The sequence below is a fragment of the Lethenteron reissneri genome, chromosome 20 (genome assembly GCF_015708825.2).
Source record: "Lethenteron reissneri isolate LAM-NWPU_2019-01 chromosome 20, ASM1570882v1, whole genome shotgun sequence".
Taxonomy (NCBI): Eukaryota; Metazoa; Chordata; class Hyperoartia; order Petromyzontiformes; family Petromyzontidae; genus Lethenteron; species Lethenteron reissneri.
In genome coordinates, this window is record NC_083798.1 from 17,443,010 (window position 1) to 17,465,822 (window position 22,813).

A 22,813-nucleotide genomic window follows, 5' to 3' on the forward strand; every position below is an offset into this window, starting at 1 on the left:
TCACAACACATCGCACGAGTTCGTCACCATGTTGATGCCAACCCTTAGCAAAGCACTCGGCGCAAAGGAAGATTGAGCTCATCACATGTGTGCACTTATATGCACATTCACGTAGGCTGGATACAGTACAATGCAGTTTGGGATCTGTGTGGGCAGACAATTACATTGTTATTTGGGTTGTTTTAGTTTTACCAAAATAAGACCAATCTGTGGCAACGTGTCAGTTAAAATTTGCTGCTTCAGACATGCTAAATCATATTAAAATCCATCTATGTCATTCAAAGAATGAGCACAGCCGTTATGGGTTTAAAACTTCTAGGCATGATGCTGAATTACTTTGGCTTAGTATGGCTGGGTTCCACCATGCGTTGCACATCCGTGGCATCGTAGTGTTCCAAGCCTCCATCTGTATTGCAATTTATGGCAGTCCTACAATAGTGGTGTTCGTGGCTTGTCTTGTTACTCTGGAGACTGAGATCGATGATCGATTTTCGGTCGCCGCGTTCATGGCATTCGTCGTGATTTCTCACTTAACAGTGGGCTTTGTGAAGGCTGCCATCTTCCACTTCACACATTAGTTATGCCACTAGAGGGCGGCATAACATAATTGATCACGGATTTCAGTTTTTCTCATTAAGGGAATTCCTTCATGTTTGAAGTTCGGATATCAATCTAAAATCAAGAGCAATTTTCTTGGTTGCATCTTCCGTTGAGCATCTCAATACAATTCTATCTTCAGATGCACTGGAGGAGATGGTAGAGAGGCTCCATTCAACCAGTCTTATGCCTTCTCTAGGATATCAGAAAATATTATGGCAGTGCTCATCTCCTATGGCCAACCATTTCTAACCAATAGTTGAAACTTTATATTCCTATAGAAGTAGCGATGTTATCTATTGAACAACCACTGTTTGAAATCCTACAAAGTGGTACCTTTTTAATGGGTGCTGGAGAGATGAAGCAATAGAGTTGACTTCTGACCAGGAATTAAACTGTAGTCAGGCGCTGCTATAGCTTGACCCAAAAAACGTGTTTTTACTTAATACTAATAACGATTCATATTGGGAAAAAAGTTTCTTTCCATGTGACTAACAAATTGTTTTTGTTTGTTTCCAGCCACCAGCGCTCCTTTGTCCTGGAGGTGATGGGCAGACACTGCGGGTAGGTGTGAGTGCCTGCATGCATGCAAGATACATGTGCTTATTATGTGCATAAACCATCACGCAAACTCTAGGTTATCCTCGCAGCAGCTTTTGGCGAACCATCGAACAAAGACAATCACTACATCGTGCGCTTTCAGGTATGCTTCTGCGGCCGTCTAGAACGCTCTTCCGATATTAGGCAGCCACTGGAGCTATGCAATTTTGAATATAGGTTGAAATTCATTTCTTTAGAACTGCTTTTTGTGTTTAGTTTGTTGTCCTTCACCCGCACCTCCGATTAATGAACTGAACTGAGCTGATTATCATGGTTCTTTACGTACGGTGCCAAAGAAGTTCAACATACATACTTACATTATAGTCTTTTAATCACTGAGTCTTGCAGGATTCTTTTCCAAGAGGATTCCTCTTTGGAAGTTTGGCCAATTTAGTTTTTTGGTATGTTTAATCGTACGTGTACAATGTAAGCACATGTGTGCGTGCATGTGTGGAGCAGTAGTTCATGCACTGTGCTACAATCCAATCATCTGGGTTCAGTTCCAGGCAGTAGATAAGAAATGTGGAAAGCACCATGTGGGCCTTTCCTAGGTTCAGTCAAACACAAATTATTTTATCTAGTGCAGTGTTTGAACATCAAAAATCAGGCTAAATGGCATTTTATTGGATTTGTCTTTTGTGTTTGTGCATGTGCAGATACCTGGCACTGGTGACAGCACTTGTGTGTGGTGCTGACTGGACTTTTATTCCTGAGTGCCCTCCCGAGGATGGATGGGAGGACAAAATGTGCAGCACGCTGTCCGATGTGAGCACCACATGAACGTCAGAGCAGATTAGTGGCGGCCCGTAAACACAGATTGGGTTAGGTGGGGCTGTGCATAGAATGCTCGATCGTAATTGAACGATCGCTGTGCAATGCCAGCATCAATAGGTGCTCACTAACAGCACATGCCCTATCAGTCTTGTCCAGCTGACCAGGGATGTTATCAGAAAAAGAGTAAAGCATCCTTGCCACGAACATTTAATATTGCATTTCATTTTAAGTTCGAGACCCCACTCGTTATGGTCTAACACGCGTAATGCAAGGTATCCTCTATGGACATATAGGCTGTGGCATATATACATGCATGTTATAGCATATCAGGTTCTGCACTTGTTGATATAAGAGAAACAGGTTAGAGAGGCAGCTGTGACACTAACTACATGAGCATATTTGGTGATTTTAAGCAGTTGCATGTTTGTTAAATATGTGAATCTTCTGCTCTGTGCCCTGGAGATGAAAGTTCAACCGTTAGATTCGTAAAGGTGTCTTAGGATGGCTCTGCAAGTCTTGGGCATTAACATTGGAATCCAAGGATTATAAAGGTGCTTTGGTGTGCTTTTGCAAACTTCAAGAAATTAATATTAAACTTTAATAATACAATGGGTGCTTTCGTTTGTGTGTATGAACTTTGGACATGTATCTTAAGCCTAAAACATACAAAGTGCCTGAGGGTAACTTATTGAACATCACTAATTATAATCATCCTATAAAGGTGCCTTAATCTGGCTTTTTCGCTTACAAATGTCTGCAATAGACTCTGAAGCCTTATAATTGTACACTGTTTCTCTACGTGTAGTTAATAGTACATCACAATGTCATTATAACTGCTTCTGCCTTGAGTGGTCACTAAACAGATGCTCAACAGGTGCCATTAGCTGTATGTGTATATACGAATATCTCATACGCTTAGGTTTTTCGGTAAAGTCGCGTAGGTAAAAAATAAGTAATAAAAATATAATTTAAATAATAATTGAAATAAAATAAAAATTCTTATTATTTCAATTGTATTTTTATTATTTATTTTTTATCTACGTGACTTTACTGAAAAACCTAAGAGTATGATTCCTTGCAGTCACGAAAGCTTCAAATCTACGAATATCTCATTACTCCTATGTGTGTGTGTGTATATATATGCATATGTTGGTACATCTCAATTTTTGCTGCAGACGCGGGGCCGTGGAGTGCGACTGAACATCGTCATCGTGGCGGAGGGGGCCATTGACCGGCACGGCAAGCCCATCACTTCCGACTCCATCCGACAGGCGAGGAGGGAGCATTGTGGTTCCATGGATGATATTACATCTCTATAGCAAAGCTCAACACTTTTTTTTAGCAACACTGCTGAATACATACATATGTATGAAGTTAATTATAAGCATCAGACCCTTAGTGCAAAAAAGAAAATGGCACCAAATAGCAAAAGTAGCCACAGAACAGTGTGCCTCTTTCAAATTCACCTCAGTGCATTGTGGTGATATTCCAGATGGAGAGACTCCCAACAATGCATCTTGTGTTGATTTGAAGCTTTCGTTAATGCAGGAATCGATACTCTATTGGTTCTTTCGGTAAAGTCACGTAGGTATAAAATACAATAAATCACGACGTTTCAATCAGAACACAAGTGGTCGTCCTCAGGCGGAAAAAATATAATCCAGCAGTGGAACTGCTGAACTAGCGAGAGAGCGATCGAAACGTCGTGATTTATTTTATTTTATACCTACGTCGTGATTTATTTTATTTTATACCTACGTGACTTTACCGAAAGAACCAAAGAGAATGCATCTTGTGTGTGATCTAGGCAGGGTTTTCACATTGAGAATGCAAGTGGCTGTGATGTCACCAGAGGGCACTTTGGCTGTACGCCTGAATGTGTTGTCGCCAAGTCTTTTGATTAATTCTCATTTCCCGCTCACGGAACTGAAAAGTGGTGCTGTGGTTCGGGTAGAATCGCAAACATAATTATAGTTGTTATAATAATCAGAACTCGGTTCCCAGCTTGGATTTTAACTTGATTAATTGTGGGAAGTCAGCAGTGGTTATCGTAAGGAGCGAGACTCACCCCTACCTTGGGAATGTGGAATTTGTATCATGAGCTCAGGCTCATCTGCAAACAAGGGCCCTCAAGAGGCTTGTCTGACAAGTGGGAAACGTTTTCTTTGACATAGAATAACTAATTTATGGGTTAGAGTCTGTTTTTCTGAAATAAACTCTGGATGTTGCTTGCTGTGTAATCTTCTCTACAGCTAATTAAAAAGTGTCTGGGCTTTGACACGCGGGTGACCATCCTAGGACACGTGCAGCGTGGGGGGACGCCTTCTGCCTTCGACCGCATCCTGGTACAACTGCTGACCTTACATGAGGCGGCGTCCCTATTTCGTTCTCTGAATGGTGATATGTGGAAAGTCTTAAAGTTTAAAAAAATACGGACCTTTGCATCTGCGTGTCCATGTGTGCGCGCGTGTGTGCATCCATGGCTACAGGGCAGCCGCATGGGCGTGGAGGCCGTGCTGGCGTTGCTGGAGGCCGCCGCAGACACGCCTGCCTGTGTGGTGTCACTCTCCGGGAACCAGGCGGTGCGACTGCCCCTCATGGAATGCGTTGAGATGGTAAGGTACAGTGCTGGACCCTGCTACATGCCCGTTCGTCTGGGCTGCACTCGTAGAACACGTGGGCTCGCTGCACTCCGGTCGGGCAGCGTCGCACTGTGATCAGCGCACTCGGCAACATTGCGAGTGCGAATCCAGATTGGTGGCAAATTCGTCCCCAACATCCCTTCCCGTGGTTGATAAATGGGGAATTTAACACTTTGTGGGATTTCAACAATGCTTTACTTGTAGTGTAACTGGTTCCTACCATAGGAACACGTAATTTCTAGCACTGGCTCTGGGCCATCTACAAAGATGAGCGCCACTCAACATTAAATTCATTTCAGCATGGAGACACATTGGTTATTTATGAAGACATGCCCGTGAATTGCTTCGAGAAGTGAGGTGGCCAGATGATTAAAGGGGGTCATCATGGCTGTTAGAACACTGAGCTGGCACTTTTGAGATGCTGGGTTTGAATCTGAGTTTCTCACACATATTTAAACCGATCTCTCAAGTTTACATCACTGACGACTGCACAAAAAACTCATCCAATAAAAAATGGCCATCGTGTTATGGGTATGACATTGTGCACTTTCCGTGGCTTTCTGATGAGCCTTTGAGGATGAAATACATCTATGTCTCCCATGTTGTGAACAACCTGTAACGAATTTCAACTAGGCCTCTTGGTTCACAGATTTGGTTACATTTGTCAGCATGCAAAACCCTATTTTTAACTAATGTTGCATATTCAAAAAATGCTGAAGAGACATGAGATGCAATTTTTCCGCTGTAAGTCTTGAATGGTGATCTATCGGGTGCGGGAGAAGGTTTCTTGAATGTAAAAGATTGCAACGATTACAGTGCTCCTCTTTAATCCTCCCCCCCCTCCTCCCACAGACTAAAGATGTGCAGAAAGCGATGGACGAATGCAGGTTTGACGAGGCTGTCAAGCTGCGTGGCAGGTATGTGCGCGTGTCCATGTTTCCCATCAAGCTAATTTCATGAAGTAGCACCCATTGCAGGCGTGATTGTTGGCCACCTTGTATGTTTTCTTACATTTTTTTCTGTTCAGCTATGAGGACACTGCTATTTGAGGACTTTCCATGGTGGAATGGTCCCCTCTACATTGGCAGCCCCTGAGCGAGCACAACCCACTATTACCTTCTCACAAAGTAGTGCACTCCTTTTATCAATTTGGCTCAGTTGACCATTGATCAGGAGTTGAACTCATCGCCTTATGAATGACAACATAAAACACAAGAGGTTGATTTGAAAAAGATTTTTTTAGAAAATACGGCATGCTTGGCTGCTCAATTAATTTCTATTGCGCTCGCATTTATTATGGCTTCACAATTTTGCACGCATTTTTTGTGATGGACTGGACTCATAAGAGTACGTGATAAAAAACAATGTTTCTGACTTCCTTCCATCACGATGTGCAGTAGTGGTTAATTTCCATCGAGTGAAGCGAATTGTATGAAATCATGTGTAATTGGCTGTTGTGTCTAGCTTATTAAATTTCCATTCGTTCTGGAGATGCCGGTCAAATTCGTAATGGGTGGCTGCTTTTACGGCAGGAGACGTCTCATCGGGTGTAATGGTCCTTGGGAGTGCTCCGGAAATAAGTGAAAATAGCCCCGATTTGGCTGTTCCTTCACATCTGTTATCTTGATACCCGGGAGACACAAAGGCCACAGCACATTTTATGGATCAGCAGTTTGAAGAACTGCTTGCAGACGACCAGCTTTCAGGGTTGCTTACACAGATCAATTAGGATTGGTTTTATTTTCTCGTGGCTTCACCACATGTATAATTGCTGTCTGGGGTGTAATGTGTAACATTATAACCCAGAAGGAGATGAAAATTCAATTGCTGTTAGGAGATGAGAGAAATATGACATTTACAGTGTGTCTCTGCTCAAGCAAGTAATGTTGTGGTGCTCATCGCCTTCAGTGTCTTTGGGCTGGTGAATGATTACTGTACAGATAATTAGATCTATAAATAGACTCTTCATAATAAATTTTGGGGTGAAAAAAAGTCTTACCTCTGTTTCAAAGTATGCTGCTGGACGGAAAGTGATGAGCGGAGGATGGTGATGTCATCGATATCATTACCCGCGTCATGCTTTATGTGGCCTGTAGGAGTTTCTCACCTTCGGGCGGCAGAATGTAGTGGCAGCTGCAATTAGTAAATGATCATTTTTAGTGGACAAATCGATATACAGGGACTCCTCTACTTACGAGAATTAAACTTACAAACTTTCAGAGATAGGAACAAACCTGCTCGAATGTTCAGTTGCCTGTTTGGACCAAGAGTCGTAAATTCAACCGCCGCAATACATGGCGGTGGTTGTTCAGTATCAAGCACTTGCTTGTTTTGAGTCTCGGGACCGAAACACTGAAAGGCTTACGAAGGTGTTGGCAGCTTTCACGATGCTATTGCCTGTTACAAGTTGATGTATGAAGAGAATAAGAGAGCAACTGTGCAGACATCTCTTGGTAAAATTTTCAAGAAAGTAGAGAGGAAACACGAGCACCAAAGGAAATTAGGATCTTCATCTGCAAAACATGAAGAACCAGTGGCATCTACATCTACAGGAGATTATACAACTGTTCAAGCAATTTCCCATGTTTAATGTACATGCCGTACAACATGTTTGGAATCGACAGGAGTAAAGTTGGGCTTATGAACAAATCGACTTACAAACAGACCTCTGGAACCTAACTCGTTCGTAAGTAGAGAAGTCCCGGTAATTGGCTAATCATCCCAGCTATGATCTGTATCTTTTCTCTTTGTCTCTTAGGAGCTTTGAGAATAATCTGAACATATACCGCTTGTTGGCACACAAGAAATCAGAGATCAAGAAGGTTTGTTGTTTTGTTTGCCTTTGGACAATAATATCTCAGTATATTTTACTTACATGGTGGGTTTTCTTTTTATGGCAAAAGATTCTAAACAAACATATCTATTTTGCAACACTGATCATGGTTCTTTTAGGTTTCAATGTTTTTACATTGCATTTTTAGAGCTACTCTGATTTCCCTTTGGAAAGTGAAAACGTATATCATTGGGCCACGTCAGACAATGTGAAATTGTGGAATTTTAACCACGAACTGATGGCTGCAAATGAAAATGTGTACTACCCATTTCTCATGAAGGCACTTTAACTTTGCATCCAAGCTAGCACTCAACTTTGTTCATAAGAACATTTGAAAATGCAGATTTCTGACCCCCACCATCACCAATCTGACCTCCCCTAGATTTCTGTATTCAAGACGGTCAGTCACGAACCTATCATACAGTACTTTTTAGTACGGCTTGGAGCACTGAGACCAATAACTGTTATACACTTTGTTATATACAATGAGATTATTTAGATTATTTTGGTGCTGTAAATGTCAAAATGATGGGCTGATTTGTTGAGCTATCATCTGTGGCTAGGTCGCTTCTGAAAAATAAGTTAATACCTCACTGGGCTTTGCCTGGTAGAAAGGGAATGGTTTAGTTGTATTTGTATGTGTTTAGGTAATTTTTTTACCTCTCTTGTACTTTGCACTAGTATCATGTTTTGTTCTGTTTGTTGTTGTAACGTTCCTACAGGACATCTGTGAAGAATAGCTTGAGAGCTCATCGGATTCCTCCAGTATAAATAAATATTATTATTCTGATATTCCCTCTGTCACTTCTCTGGTACCTGCCGCCGCTTGCTCTACCCTGTGTGCCTGTGTGTGTGTGTGTGCAGAGCGGCTTCTCCGTGGCAGTGCTGTGCGTGGGCGCTCCTGCGGCCGGCATGAATGCGGCGGTCCGTGCGGCGATCCGGGTGGGCATCTCGGAGGGCCACCGCATGTACGCGGTACACGATGGCTTTGAGGGCCTCGCCAAGGGACAGGTACCGCCCCGCGCTATCTCCTCTGCCATCACAAGACCCTCCTTGACCATTGGCTGACTTCCCATGGAACCATTAGCCTTCACGCCCCCCCCCCCCTAATAATAGCCACCGGTATCCAAATGGTGAATGGACCTCTGGGTTTCCCACACCTCTTATTAGCATGGTTGGCTATGTACGGTGTGAAAGAAGTTCAACATACATAACCACAATATCTTATGTGTGTTAGAACTAGCTGGTTGCCTGAGAGGGTTCATGATGGCTATGTGACTATGAAACATTGAGCCGTCGTTGATGGCTGTTCTCTGACACTGATGGTTCTGCTTTTTGTTGTGAATTTTTCCAAAAAGTGTTTCTCTCCTTAAGACAACTCAACTTGAATGCAACGATTTGAACACAATCAAGTGTTGTGTGTGAGTATAGGTGGAGGAGTTTGGTTGGAGTGATGTTGGTGGATGGACTGGACGTGGAGGCGCTACGCTGGGCACCAAACGGTGAGTTCCACAGCACGCTAAACCCACACTCACTCGAAGTGATGGCACGGCTTTCTGCCATTACTGCAATGACACGTGGGAAACACAAAGTGGTCTTTAGGAAACTGTTCATTCACGTGATACAATGCAATTTTTTTTATTAAAAAAATTGAAAACTAATATCTTTAAAACTGTGTTTAGTTTGTTGTCCTTCTCCCTTACCTTCGATTAACACGGTTGGCTTCGTACGGCGCAAAATAAGTTCTACATACTTACTAATGTCTTTGAAATTTCAAGACTTTTTTTCGTCTCATAACTTGACTCCAATAGTATTACTTAGGATATACTTGGTGATATAATTGAAAGTGAAATTCAATTGTCTTCATGCTCAACTTTTCAATGGTGTGGTGCTCTTCTCCATTCGTGGCCCTGAGACATCGGTCATATTTACACATTACCACTAGCATAGGTACCCGGCGTTGCCCGGGTGAAAAATATATTTCTTAATAACCTTACATATATACACAGATGGGCTGCTACCCCCCCCCCCCCCCGCCACGATCTCCTCGGCCGCTGTGCAGTAATATGTACGGCCTATAGTGTGGTGGGGTGTCGAGGCCTAGTACCGTGCAGAGCTTCCGGCCTAAATTGCCCACCCGGCTGAGGCTGGGTACTGGGGCCGTTAACCCCCCCCCCTCCCGCGCTACAATAATACTGTCTAATCGCTATAATTTTATTATCTACCGACCCTATAATAGTAATTGCACACATCGGGTGGGGGGGGGAGTGAAGAGGACGTGAAACTTTGATGAACTTACCTCAGAGTCGCGTGTTAATGCGTGCGCATATTTTTAACGGGAATTAAAAATGGCGTCCATCCCGCAGCGAATGCGTCGCTACCCGTTGCCAGGGGCAACCGCCGGACCAATCGCGTCTCGCAAATCCCTCACATTTCGTCCAATGAAACTGCGTATGGTCCGGCGACACACAGACAGACAGATTTGCGATTTTATATATATAGATGGTTAAGGCCAGTCTCTTCAAATGATAACCACTGATGATGTTCATTTTATTGACCTTGAGAGTATGATGGGGTGTTTACTTTTGGCCAGAATTGAACTCACTACATTGTGAATCTGAGCCAATTGTACGAATCATCCCGTCACCCAGCCAGATATTAATACAAAACTACCGTAATGTACTGAATCGTGTGTGGCCCGAAGTTGGAATGCTCTGAAATGCAGGTTTGGAATTCCATACACGATACTTTTATGGTAAGTGAATACTCTGGAATGATGAAGGAGCACGGGTGCTTCGTGTATGTTCTACAGGACCCTTCCTAACAAGTTTCTGGACAAAATCGTCGAACAGATCCAAAAACACTCCATATCTGCCCTACTGATCATTGGTGGATTTGAGGTAAGGGCTACACAATGCGCTTGAATTCTCCCTCATTGTCTTATTCATTGTGGGGGTTGAATGGAAGACTGGTATAATTATTTTAAAGCATTGGCTTTGAAACCTTGCACTGTGGATTATTCATATTCTCATTAAATTATTTCTTAGACCACGTGTCCCCTTCTCAAACTTTAAATCCACCTCTTGTGTTTTTCGTTTTGAGTTCAATCAGCTGAATTATTCTAATCCAGTGGGTGGGGTATTTTAATAGAATATCACTCAAGAGAGGGACTTGGTCAAGTGACATTGTCTCGGCCTCGCTGTACGCTGCGTTGCACCACTATCCGAGTAGTTAACCTCGCATTTAATAAACCTTCAGAGCCAGGTTGAACATCCGACTCCAAACATATTTAATGATTAGAACGAGGTAAAACTGATGGAAAAACACAGCACAAAATACAGCATCTATTAATACTTGCAATATCGATACAATGAATGAACACAAGGAGCATCATAACATTATCTTAGATAACATGAAACTTAACAATAGATCCTGGATTGACCAGGCATATTATCACTGAATAGCTACACAAGAGAATAAGCTACTGTGTTAAATAAGGTCACATCGTGTAATCACCACACTGCAGCCTAAATGTACAGCGCTGCACATAACACTGAACTGTGGATGAGATACTTCTTCATCCTTGCTCTCAAGATTGCATTGAAGTTACTTGACTTATCCAATTCAAAGTAACATTCACAATAATGCAAGTGGCAGGCTTCGTTGTTAACTAGGCCTCATATTTATCATAACAATTTAGCAGCATTATAAAGGCATTTACAGCATTATAAGTAGCACTGCCTCAGCTATAGGCCTGACGAAAGTTCTTGTGACACCTTGCTTCGCTATCATAACCTCAACTTTTCAAACTTTTCCATCGGCACTGGGAATTGTCTTGAGGATGCGGCCCATTGGCCACTCATTCCGTTTGACTTGGTTGTCCTTCAGTAGGACAAGGTCACCTTCTTGAATGTCTGGTCTGCTCGACTGCCACTTGCTGCGCACTTGAAGTGTCGCAAGGTACTCGTTTTTCCAGCGATGCCAGAACATGTTGGCGAAGCTCTGCACTTATCTCCATTGATGTCTTTTAGATGTCTGTAGTGCTGGCCTCCTCGGTGGGTGCTGTGAGCAGGTCTGTCTTCTGGGTAAGAAGTGTAGCAGGAGTCAAAATGAATGTTGACTCCGGGTCTGTTGAGACGGGGATCAGTGGTCTTGAGTTAATTATAGCTGAGACCTCGGCCATGAGAGTGGTCAAGACCTCATGAGAGGGCCGTGTGGACCCAACATCACACAGCATGGAGTCAAGAATGTGTCGAGCAATCCCGATCATGCGTTTCCAGGCTCTGCCCATATGCGAAGAGGTAGGAGGATTGAAGATCCATGTGCAGCCCTAGTAAGAATCATCTTCAACATTTTCTGTAATGATCTTAAGCTCTTTACATGCTCCAGTGAAATTGTTTCCACAATCAGAACGGAGTTGCTTGGCTGGCCTTCTGAGAGCGAAGAATCTCCGGAGTGCATTTATAAAGCTCGAAGAGTCCATGGACTCGATGACTTCGCTGTGCACTGCTCGTGTACTCATACAGGTGAACAGCACTGCCCAACGTTTGCTGTTCGCGAGCCCTCCTCTAGTGCATCAGGAGATGACTTTTCACGGTCCGAACACGTCGATCCCTACAGAGGTGAAGGGAGGTTCCATACTGAGTTGATCAGTTGGGAGGTCTGTCATTTTTTGTTCTTCCTGTTTTCTACGTAGCTTCTGACACCTCATCACATTTGTGAATTGTGCTGATAATGCACCTCTTTGCTCCAACGATCTAAAACCCGGAAGATTGGATTGCTCCTTCTGTGAAGTGCCGACCTTGGTGCTTGACCTTCTCGTGGTAGTAGCGCACAAGTACAATTGCGATGTGGCTCTGGCTTGGGATTATGAGGGGGTTTCGTTCATTCTCATCTAATTTTTCATTCCCTAGCCGACCACCGATCCTGAGAAAGCCGTCTTTGTCCATTCTGGGGTTTAACTTCCTGAGGAAACGGACCCTAGGAAGGTCTTCTTCCTTGTTGATGGACTTGATCTCACTTGCATAAGCTGCATGTTGCACACAACGGAAGATTAATTTCCTTGTTCTGGAAAGCTCATCTTCAGTGCGTGGCACTGTGCAGTGATGCCACCCATTGCAGCTACCAGTGGTGCCTCTCATAGGGCGATGGAAGCAGTCTGCGATATGCATTAGATGTGCTATCGCTCGCATGAGCGTCGTCCATTTCGAGAAATGTTCAAAATGGTGTGGACTCAGTGGACTTCTTGGTGGCACATTTGTGACCAAAGTTGTCACTTGAGGACAAATCTCCTTGTCTGACTCGGGCTCTACGAGTCCAAAAGTCTCTTTGGTAGTACATGGGCCACCGTCACGTCGTAAGAGGAACGCTGGACCCGTCGGCCAGATGGTTTGCTTCAGCAGAGATGCAGGGATGGACCTAGTTGCGAGATCTGCAGGATTCTGTTCAGTAGGAACGTAATTCCATTGCTCCGGCTCCTTCGACCTCCTGATGCGTTCCACCCTGTTGTTGATGTAGGTGTACGACCTTCTGGTTTGGTTGTTTATGTAGCCTAGTACGACCTTGCCGTCCGTGTAGAACTTGACCGCATCCAGTTTAATGTCCAATTCGTCTAAGATCAGTTCCGCCACTTCTGTAGCTAGAACGGCTCCACACAGCTCAAGCCTTGGGATGGTATATTCTGGTTGTGGGGCCAATTTGACCTTGCCTAAGATGAACCCAACGTGCTAGATCCCTTCTACGCTTGTGGTTTTTAGGTAAGCTATGGCTGCTACGGCCATCATAGAAGCATCTGCAAACACATGTAACTCCTTACGTTGGGTTACGGAAAGGTATGTGGGTATGTAGGAACACGGAATCTGTAGCTGCTCAAGCGCCTGTAAGAAATTTCTCCAAGTTTCCAATTCTTGTTGCCTTTCCTCAGGCAACGGGCTATTCCAGTCTTGTATATCAGTACAAAGATCCCTGAGTATCCAACGGCCTTGAATGGTGACCAGCGCTAAAAATCCTAGTGGATCATACAGGCTGTTTACCATCGACAAGATGCCACGTCGAGTGTAAGGCTTCTCTCCAATTGATGCTCGGAATGTAAATGTGTCCGCTTTCAGGTCCTAACTCAGTCCTAGTCTGCGTTGGATTGTTGGTGTGTCGACGTTAAGGTCCAAGTCTTTCAATTCCTTTGAACGATCGTCTGAAGGAAACTGTTTAATCACTTCTGCTTTGCTGGACGCTATCTTGTGAAGTCTCAGGTTAGCAGTAGCTAACATTCCTTGTGTCCTTTGGAGCAGATTGATGGCTTCTGAGGCCGTGGGCATTGATTTGAGTGCATAGTCAACGTATAAATCTCGCTCTACAAAACGCTTGGCGTCTTCCCCAAATTCCCATTCTCCTGCTCGCGCAGTCCTTCTAAGTCCATAGGTGGCTACCGCTGGGGATGGGCTGTTGCCGAAGACATGCACCTTCATTCTGTGTTCAACAATTCGATCATCAACGTTTTTATTGCGGTACCACAGAAATCTGAGATAATTTCTGTTGTCTTCTCAGACAATGAAGCAGTGGAACATTTGTTGAATGTCGGCTGTTACAGGGATTGACTCCTTTCTGAAACGGATGAGTAATTCTAGGAGACTGTTGGTCAAGCCCGGTCCGGTGAGCATTACGTTGTTCAAGAAAACGCCCTTAAATTGAGCACTGGAATTGAACACCACTCTGATCTGATCCGGCTTCTTCGGGTGATAAACACCAAAGATTGGGAAGTACCAGCAAGCATTCCTCTCCTTCTTCTAGAGGGAGGGGCTGCTTCAGCATGACCACTGTCAAATATGTTTTTCATGAAGGATACAAAATTAGTTTTAATCTCTGGTTTCTTGTCCAAGGTACGGCGCAATGAGTTGAGCCGTGAGAGGGCTTGCTCTTTATTGTTGGGTAACCGGCATCTGGGATTATGAAATGGCAGAGGGGCAATCCAGCTGTTTTACTCATCTTGGAAGAACTCTCTTCATTATTTTCAAGAATTCTTTATCCTCTCGCGAAGAAGCAGGTTTGTCGTCGTTCTTCGTTGTCACGAACACCGTATGTCCAACATCATCTTCTTGTCTTTCCAGCATAGAGGTTTCTTCGTAAGTCCGCATGGTACAGCCTTGACTTCTCTCTGCCTGTTCCTCTTTCATCGTGAAGTGGTTGGCGCACGGCTTGAAGCGCGATGTGCGTCCATTCGTGAGCACACTTGTTCTGAATGTTCTAATGCGGTCTGGTTTGTGTGTTCCATTGAGACAGACATCACCTATGATGACCCATCCAACGTCAAGTCTCTGGGCATAGACAGCGTCTTGAGGTCCATTCTGTTGATCGCGAACCTTGTGCACTCTCAGTATGTCCCTGCTAAGCAGAAGTAAAATCTGTGCCCCGTGATCCAATGGCAGAATGAACTTTGCTATGGGTTTCAGGTGTGGGTGGTGACGTGCGACTTCGGGCGTGGGAATCTCGCTCCTGTCATCCGGTATCTCATTGCACTCTGTCACCGTAGGAAGGGCTAGCTTTATGGTGCTATCCATGGTTTCCACCATGAGGCCTCTCGCTCTTCTTCCTGCTATCTCCATCAGTCCTGACCATGTTCTGAGCGTGTATGGAAAGGAATTCCCACATACGCTTAGCTGATCAAAGAACTCTGACCTTGCCAAAAGACTTGTTGCTCTGATCGTCTATTATGGCGTACATCTTTACTGCCCTTTCAGGATGTCCTTTGGGATACACTCAGACGAGGCATATCTTTGAGCAAGATTTTCCTTTGAAGCCTTCTCCACAGTTGACTGCATTTGGTTGTGACTGACGAAGTGGGTGCGGCGATCTCACCTTGCTCCCTGCCGTGCTCTGCTTAGGGATCGGAAGCCTTAGTGCCACCAGGATTGGAGTAAAATGTGTGCAGAGCAGTTGCGTTTTTGTCGCTGCGACATTCCTCGCACTTGATATCTGCCTTGCAATTCCTTGCAAAGTGGTTTGTAGAAGCACAGCATTTGAAGCACACTCCAAAATATATCAGCATGTTCTTCCGCTCTTCCAGTGGCTTCCTCCTGAACTCACAGCATTTCTGGAGGGAGTGAAGTTTATCATGCAATGGGCATTGCCTTTCTGGATCTTTTATCTTCTTCTTTGTGATGGTTGCCTGGACAAAGTTTGCGAATATCGTAGGAGAGACCTCAATCTTGTGTACAGAGATTGGCACTTGCTGTTCCTCGACTCGCCGTTGCTCTTTCAATTTTTTGGAGATCTGGACTGGAGAGCCCCGTGGTGCCAAAAATGAAACTCGGGTCATTTCTGGTCCTAGCCAGGTTGCAGATAAACTTTGAGAAAAAAAAAAATGGGGGGAATGCAACCTGATGCTCTGTTATCCATTTTTCCTGCACGTCGAATGGCAATTTCTCTACAATGGGGTTCACTCCATGGTAGGTGTTAAAAAAATTAGACCCGGTAAGTAGGTGTCAGCTTGGGCTGATTCAAGCTCCATCAGAAGATCTCCAAGCTCTCGTAATCAGAGATTTTTGGAAAATTCTGCAACTTTTTGAAGAGAGCTTTCTCAATGGTTTCTGGGCTACCATAGCATTCCTAGAGCCTCTCCCACACCGCATGCAGGCTTGAGGCAGGGTCGTCTATGTTTGCCAACTGGATACTCTTTGCATACTCTGCAGATTTGTTTCCTAACCATTTCACCAACAGGTCGAGTTCTTTACTTGCAGAGATGTGTATAATCAACACCCCCATACCTGCCATGGGGCAGAATAGACATTTTTTTCAAGAAATAAGACAACACATTTTCTATTTGCTAACCTTTAAATGATTTTGCTCTTTAAGGTTAATTTTCACGTTGAGGAAAATCAATGCGATTGAGTAATTTCATCCTGACAACATATCTGCTTTCATGCTGCTCCCAAATCTCGTACATAACTCAGTTGCTGCTTCAACGTGGAGAATTTAATAAACGGACTGAAGCTAATGTGACAAATGGCATACTTTCCAGGCCCTTGAAGGAGCCATGCAGCTGGCGAGCGGGCGGAGCAAGTTTGAGGAACTGTGCATCCCCATGTGCGTCATTCCCGCCACCATCAGCAACAACGTGCCCGGCACGGACTTCTCCATCGGCACAGACACGGCCCTCAATGCCATCGTGGAGGTGGGGGCCTGCGGGGACAGACGGGGAAACGAGTGAAGGGGTGGAACACTCTATCCAGGAGAGCCTCACCGAGTCGCAAACTATTTTTATTTCATGATTTTTATTAACTCACTCTGTTGTATCCTCAAATCTTGTAACAAATTTTTTACCCACTTGCCAATGTGGTATCGACTGGAAACTTGGTATACTTATGTCATATTGATGGCAATACTATATTATATCATTAAAAATAAAAAATAAACATATTTTTAAACATTATTTTTTATATGTTATGTTTCGGCTTGGGTCTAATTGTCAACGCTCAACTGACGTTGGCTGTAAATCACCACGGTCCCTAACATTATGGCAAGCTTCGGGGCCACTTCCTGGAGTCGTGGAGTTCTTCCATTACTAGTACGGTACATTTCATTAAAGCGTGTTTTAAAAAAAGTGTTTTTAAATAGTGCTTATTAGGACAGTCTTCAATTAGGGTGTTTGCCAAGTATCTTTTTTTATGAGTATTACAAGGAAACGAGACTGAACCAAAGCATACGAGGCTATAATATTTAAAGGTCTGCACAAGTCCACTTGCTTGTTTTGCCTTCTGCTAGCCATCTCATAGCTCAGCAAGCTGGGAGTTTGACAAATCTGCACGAGTTACCAACTACTGTCCTCGGCAGTCCACCACCACATTTGGCTCAAGAGAAATCAACGTGTCCCCATGGTTAAACAAGGTGCATGTACATTTGCAAACACCTAGCTGCCTTGAGCCAATGGAGGACATTTTACATTCTTGTTCTAGAGAACAGTCTTCCAATGGAATGGCCACTGGTGAGTTTCCACTAAGTGGTGCATCTTCACCAGTGTAACAGTGAGATAGGAGGGCCAAGAGAGGTAAACACATGTAGTCCTTGAATAGGGCAAAGAGCTTTTTATTGGATTCAATCAAAAAGTGTTAAAGTTAACTGGTACATCACCCCAAATGTGGATGTAGTGCTGCATTGCTGGGATGTCTAATGGTGTATAGAGTCTTAGCAGTTGCTGTTTGATAATCACATTGGCTTTGCTCAAGAGAGGAACTTGCATTTCTTGAAGTATGTATTATGTTGAACTTTTTTTGCACTGTTCGTAGCCAACCACACTAATCGAAGTTGCGGGGGGAAGGTAAACAAACTAAACACAAAAATCAGTGAAAAGAAATGAGCATAATTAAAAGTGCATAACTTCAGTGACTTCCTAACATCAGAAAGGCTACATTAGCAGAGACATTGTGCAAATCCAAGAGAAGTTCCTTTGGGTTACATGAATAAGAGGCTGCTTAGGCTTGAGATGTTTCAGCTCAATTCACAACAGGTACAATGGGATGGGGCACCCCGAGGGTTAACATGGCCGCTGAGTTTCTCGTTTCGTGCGTGTGACCGCCCTGCTGGGAGCAGACGTGCGACCGCATCAAGCAGTCGGCGAGCGGCACCAAACACCGCGTGTTCATCATCGAGACGATGGGTGGCTACTGCGGGTACCTGGCCACCATGAGCGGCCTGGCTGCTGGAGCGGACGCCGCCTACATCTACGAGGAGCCCTTCAGCATCCGAGACCTGCAGGTGTGTGGTGCAGCTTCGCTGATATGTGTGTGTTTCCCATTGAAAGGAGTTTGACTGGGGGATTTCACAGGAGGCCTTGGTTGCTGGAGCAGAGGGCACATGGCGGGGAGTCAGTTGACGCATGTGTGTATGTAGTGGGGAGCGGTATGGTAGCGGTTAGCACACTGTGCTATGAACCCGGTGACCCAAGTTCAATTTGCTGCTCACATCCAACACCAGTGACGATTATCTGAACCAGTCCTGGGGCCTCCCCTAGGTCGTTTCAGCCTCAAAGGGGTACCTGGTGCAGTGTGTAAAGCTCGCCACTGGGGAGATAAAGGCGGTCGGGCATGGTGCTGGCCATCCACCTCCTTGCGTACCGTGCTGGCCTTCATAGGTGATCGCTAACAGCACTTGCTCCAAAAGTCTGTTACGGCTATGAGGGGATCTTTGTCTTATCTTGTATGTCGTCTGGAGTGAGCCTTAGATCTTCACATGGCCTCAAAGTGCATCTTGCCTGGCACAAGAACTGTGGTGATGTCACTGCCACTTAGTGGTAAATGGCGACTGTTGTTCTTGTGGAATGGTGGTGCAGTGATTAGCACACTCCACTGTGAACTGAAAACTGCACTTACGGTTGATCACAATATTATTTTTGACAGATTGCAGAGATGGGTCGGCCTCTCCAGTACAGTTGCAAATTGGTATAAGAGCTATTTGACCAGCAGAGAGCAATTCGTTTCCATAGGTGATCTGTCGTCCTCAAAGACAGAAATTACGTGTCGTGTTCCACATGGCTCCATTCTGGGACCTGTTTTATTCAGTCTCTATATGCTACCACTAGGCGATATCATCAGGAAACGTGAGATTGATTTTCATTGTTATGCCTACAATACGCAACTATACATTTCGGTATCTCCGAATGATATAAGCCGCATTGATACCCTTATGAAGGGCATTGATGATATTAAATGTGGATGGTACTGAATTTCCTGGCAGTTAACAAAGACAAAACCGAGGTCCTGGTAATTGGAGCAAAAGCCCAAAGAGAGAAACTGCTCACAAATGTTTGCTCGCTGACAGAAAATGGCAAACTGCAGGTTAAAAACGTAGGTGTTTTGTTTGATCAGGATTTTTGAATTTTGAAGCCCACATCAAATATATCACCAAAACCGCATTTTATCATCTTAGAAATATAGGTTAACTACTGAGAAACTGATTAATACTTTTATTACCAGCAGACTTGACTACAGCAATGCTCTCTTTTCCAGTCTTCCGAAAAAGGCAATGTGTCATCTACAACTTATTCAGAATGCAGCAGCACAGGTGGTCACAGAAACCAGGAAGAGCTCCCATGTAACACCTATTTTACGGTCCTTACACTGGCTGCCAGTCAGTCATCGGATTAATTGTAAAATTCTGTTATGGGTTTTTACATTGTTGAATGGTTTGGCACCAGCAGATATGAACCAACAAGATCCCTCAGATTCTCCGGTTCCGGTCTTTTAGTCATCCCAAGGGCCAGGACCAAAACTCATGGAGAAGCGGCCTTTAGTGTGTATAGTCCTCGCCTGTGGAACAGTTTGCCAGGGGATCTGAGGGCTTCGCAATCATTAAGAAGTTTTAAGTTATATCTTAAAACTCACCTTTTTAAACTTGCTTTTACTTAAGATTCTTTTATAGTGTTATATTTTTATATGCCTTCAACAGTAATTTATTATAATGTTCTTTTGTTTTGTATGGAATTTGCTTTTATTCTTGTGATTTAGTCAATTAATAATGTTTTTTTTTTTAATCTGTACAACACTTTGAATGGCATCCTTTTGCACGAAATAGTGCTATAGAAATAAAGACTTGATTGATTGATGAACTCGGTCACATGGCTTCGATACCCGGCCATTGCTAACATCAGTCGTGAGTGATATCTGGGGAATCTGTGTCTTGGTTTTGTATGATTGGGCCAATGGGTAATATCTGTCTGCGTGTTCCATGGCACATGTTGGATTTTTGCGAGTGCTGTTGAATCTCACTTAAGTGTGTCTTCGAACCCAGTACCGGGTGTTTTCTGTGCCTTTGTCTGCAGATGAATGTGGAGCATCTGACGGAGAAGATGAAAGGGAACATTCACCGTGGGCTCGTAATTCGGTGAGATCCACTTTGCCTTCAGTGTTGTCATTGACATTAAGGAATCATCACTGTAAGGGAATCGAGTAGCGGTAATGAAGACCAAGAGGTAATTGTAGCCATTGCTTTTTATCTCGTTACACCTTGCAGTCCTTCTTTCAACTGTTGCATGCTTTACGTAAATTTCTTTATTATAAGGCTACCTTTTAATTCCCTGGTTATCAAACTTTTGCAACCGTCTCTTATTTGTACATCTGCATTCTATTCCTGACCTCAAATGGCTTCCTCTGTTTTGTCACAAAATCCTTAGCACCCCCTCCACATTACCTATGCCCAAAGGCCAGAAACAAACGTCTTCTCTCGTTGCTTTGTCAAGTTCCGGCTCTTGAACCTACACAATAAAATACACTACTCCCGCCTTCTTTCCGAATGAGTGTTAAATATTATAATACAAGCGCCGTGTGCCGTTTGCTGTCTGAATATCCAACCAGAAACGAGAACTGCAACCCCAACTACACGACAGATTTCATCTACCACCTGTACTCGGCTGAGGGGAAAGGGGTGTTTGACTGCCGGAAGAATGTGCTGGGACACATGCAGCAGGTGAAGCACACACACATGGACAATGATGCTCATTGTAGCCACTCCCGCTCAGTTATTATGATAACCTTTGGGACCCGATGGCTTGTGTAAACAAAAAACAAAAATATTTGTGGAGAGACAGATATATGAAAAGCACACATTATTTGTGTTATTTATGTTTTCCACCACGACGCTAGTGATTATTTTGTGTTATATATCAGAAATTTTGGATCACCCCAAATAAGCTACACAGCTTTTTGGTTATATTCTGCTAAAATAAGCATGAAGGCAGCCCTGAGCCAATGGTGGAAATTCCTCATTTTCATGATGGGGGTGAGTTTATCCATAGAACAACCACTGTTGATTTCTGCAAGAATTGGTACTTGTTTTATCGACTCCAGAAAGATGATGGAAAGGATCAATGCAACACCAGGATTAGAACTCGAAACTTTCCGATTGTGAGCCATTTGCTATACCGCTGAGCCACCTAACCGGTGAATTATACTACAAATACATTAATATATGGGTTCGGGTATTTGTTTGATCACATACAAAGAGTCAACGTGTGTTCGTGGCTCATCTACGTTGGTGGCACCAGATGGCACTCTGTCCTATAAAGGTTGTTCACTGAAAATCAGCCAACATTAAAATAATAGAGAGTAGGGTATATTACCTGAAACAAAGCAGTACATCATTTGTAATGATTAAGTCCACAAGTGGGGATAGTGTTACAATCAAATGAAATTACCATTAAATATTTACTTCATATTTAAAAGCCTCACTGTTTCAAAACTGTCCTTGGGATGTTTGGTTATTTCCATTACCAAGACTGTTTTTCAACTTGGGAGAAACTGCCATTCCTGGATACGAAATCCATGCATACAAAGGGATAAATTCAAACGTCCACACCAAAGGGTTATAACTCTACTTGTTTTACGGCCATCACCAAACGACCTAATAGCCCAGTTGGTTGGGAGTTTAACGGCACAGATGACATTTGTGAGGTTCACCAACCCAGCTTCCAAAAGTTTCTGACGGGTGCATCACCATGCCGGCTGGTGTTTGTAAAGGGCCATTAAAGCTACCTTCCTGTTGTTTCCACTGCTGTGTGTTTGTGCTGGCAGGGTGGCTGTCCCTCCCCATTTGACAGGAACTTCGGCACCAAGATTGCTGCCAAGGGTGTGCAGTGGGTCTCCAAGAAGCTCCAGGAGTGCTACAGGCAAGGTGCGTCTCCTGACGTTTCCTTGTGGCAAGCAGCTCACAGTTGTGCTGGCATCAGGGGTTAAGCCAGAGCTGACGGAGTGCCACCCCTCCTATTGCATAGCCCGCTGGCTGTGCACGCTCCACCCTCTCCACAGCCATACTTGGAAATCGTTTTGCTTATGAAGCAGAAATGTAAGTCGACTTTAGATTCAACTAATTTCTGTCTTCTGTTTATATGTGTCGCTCTCCCGCTGTTTCTCTCTGAGTTGAGTGAAATGAACAGAGAAGCGGTGGGATGTTTTTGCATTCTCATTGGCCAGAGTGTTATGTCCGGGATTAAAATGTGTGACCCTACTCTGAGCCAGTGGTGGAAATTACACATTCCTGTATCTGGGGCCAGTATCTGCATAGGATGACCACTGGGCTTTGTTCTAATGTTTGAGTTGTGGTTTCCTCGTTAGTTCTTATATAAACATCTATCACTTGGCCATGTAAGGTCGACTAGCCAATCTCGTTTACTTATACACTTCGGGCTTTTTGGTTCTGAGATAACATCACATTTTTCAATGTTTGAGAATTTCTGTGTCAGCAGAAGCTCAGGCGCAGGCACATTTAATGAGGATTTTTTTTATAGATTGTTTTTAATTTACTAATTTCCATACGAAGGGAGCAAGATGTGCTAACATGCAATGTATGCACTGACCCGTCTATAAATTAAGAAGTCACATTGCCA

At 43.9% G+C, this 22,813-nt stretch overlaps 1 protein-coding gene across 1 annotated transcript in view; it reads left to right on the top strand.

Moving 5' to 3' along the window:
* The window catches only part of LOC133344897 (ATP-dependent 6-phosphofructokinase, platelet type-like), a 75,435-nt gene that overhangs the window by 20,960 nt on the left and 31,662 nt on the right, over positions 1 to 22,813 (top strand). Inside the window, exons 6-20 of the mRNA XM_061555209.1 lie at positions 1,117 to 1,161; positions 1,854 to 1,962; positions 3,147 to 3,242; positions 4,224 to 4,316; positions 4,461 to 4,586; positions 5,466 to 5,530; positions 7,372 to 7,435; positions 8,311 to 8,457; positions 8,878 to 8,948; positions 10,259 to 10,346; positions 16,460 to 16,612; positions 18,028 to 18,192; positions 20,255 to 20,316; positions 20,787 to 20,898; positions 22,002 to 22,101. Coding sequence (XP_061411193.1) covers positions 1,117 to 1,161; positions 1,854 to 1,962; positions 3,147 to 3,242; positions 4,224 to 4,316; positions 4,461 to 4,586; positions 5,466 to 5,530; positions 7,372 to 7,435; positions 8,311 to 8,457; positions 8,878 to 8,948; positions 10,259 to 10,346; positions 16,460 to 16,612; positions 18,028 to 18,192; positions 20,255 to 20,316; positions 20,787 to 20,898; positions 22,002 to 22,101 — 1,496 coding nt within the window. The remainder of the gene's footprint in view (positions 1 to 1,116; positions 1,162 to 1,853; positions 1,963 to 3,146; positions 3,243 to 4,223; positions 4,317 to 4,460; positions 4,587 to 5,465; positions 5,531 to 7,371; positions 7,436 to 8,310; positions 8,458 to 8,877; positions 8,949 to 10,258; positions 10,347 to 16,459; positions 16,613 to 18,027; positions 18,193 to 20,254; positions 20,317 to 20,786; positions 20,899 to 22,001; positions 22,102 to 22,813) is intronic.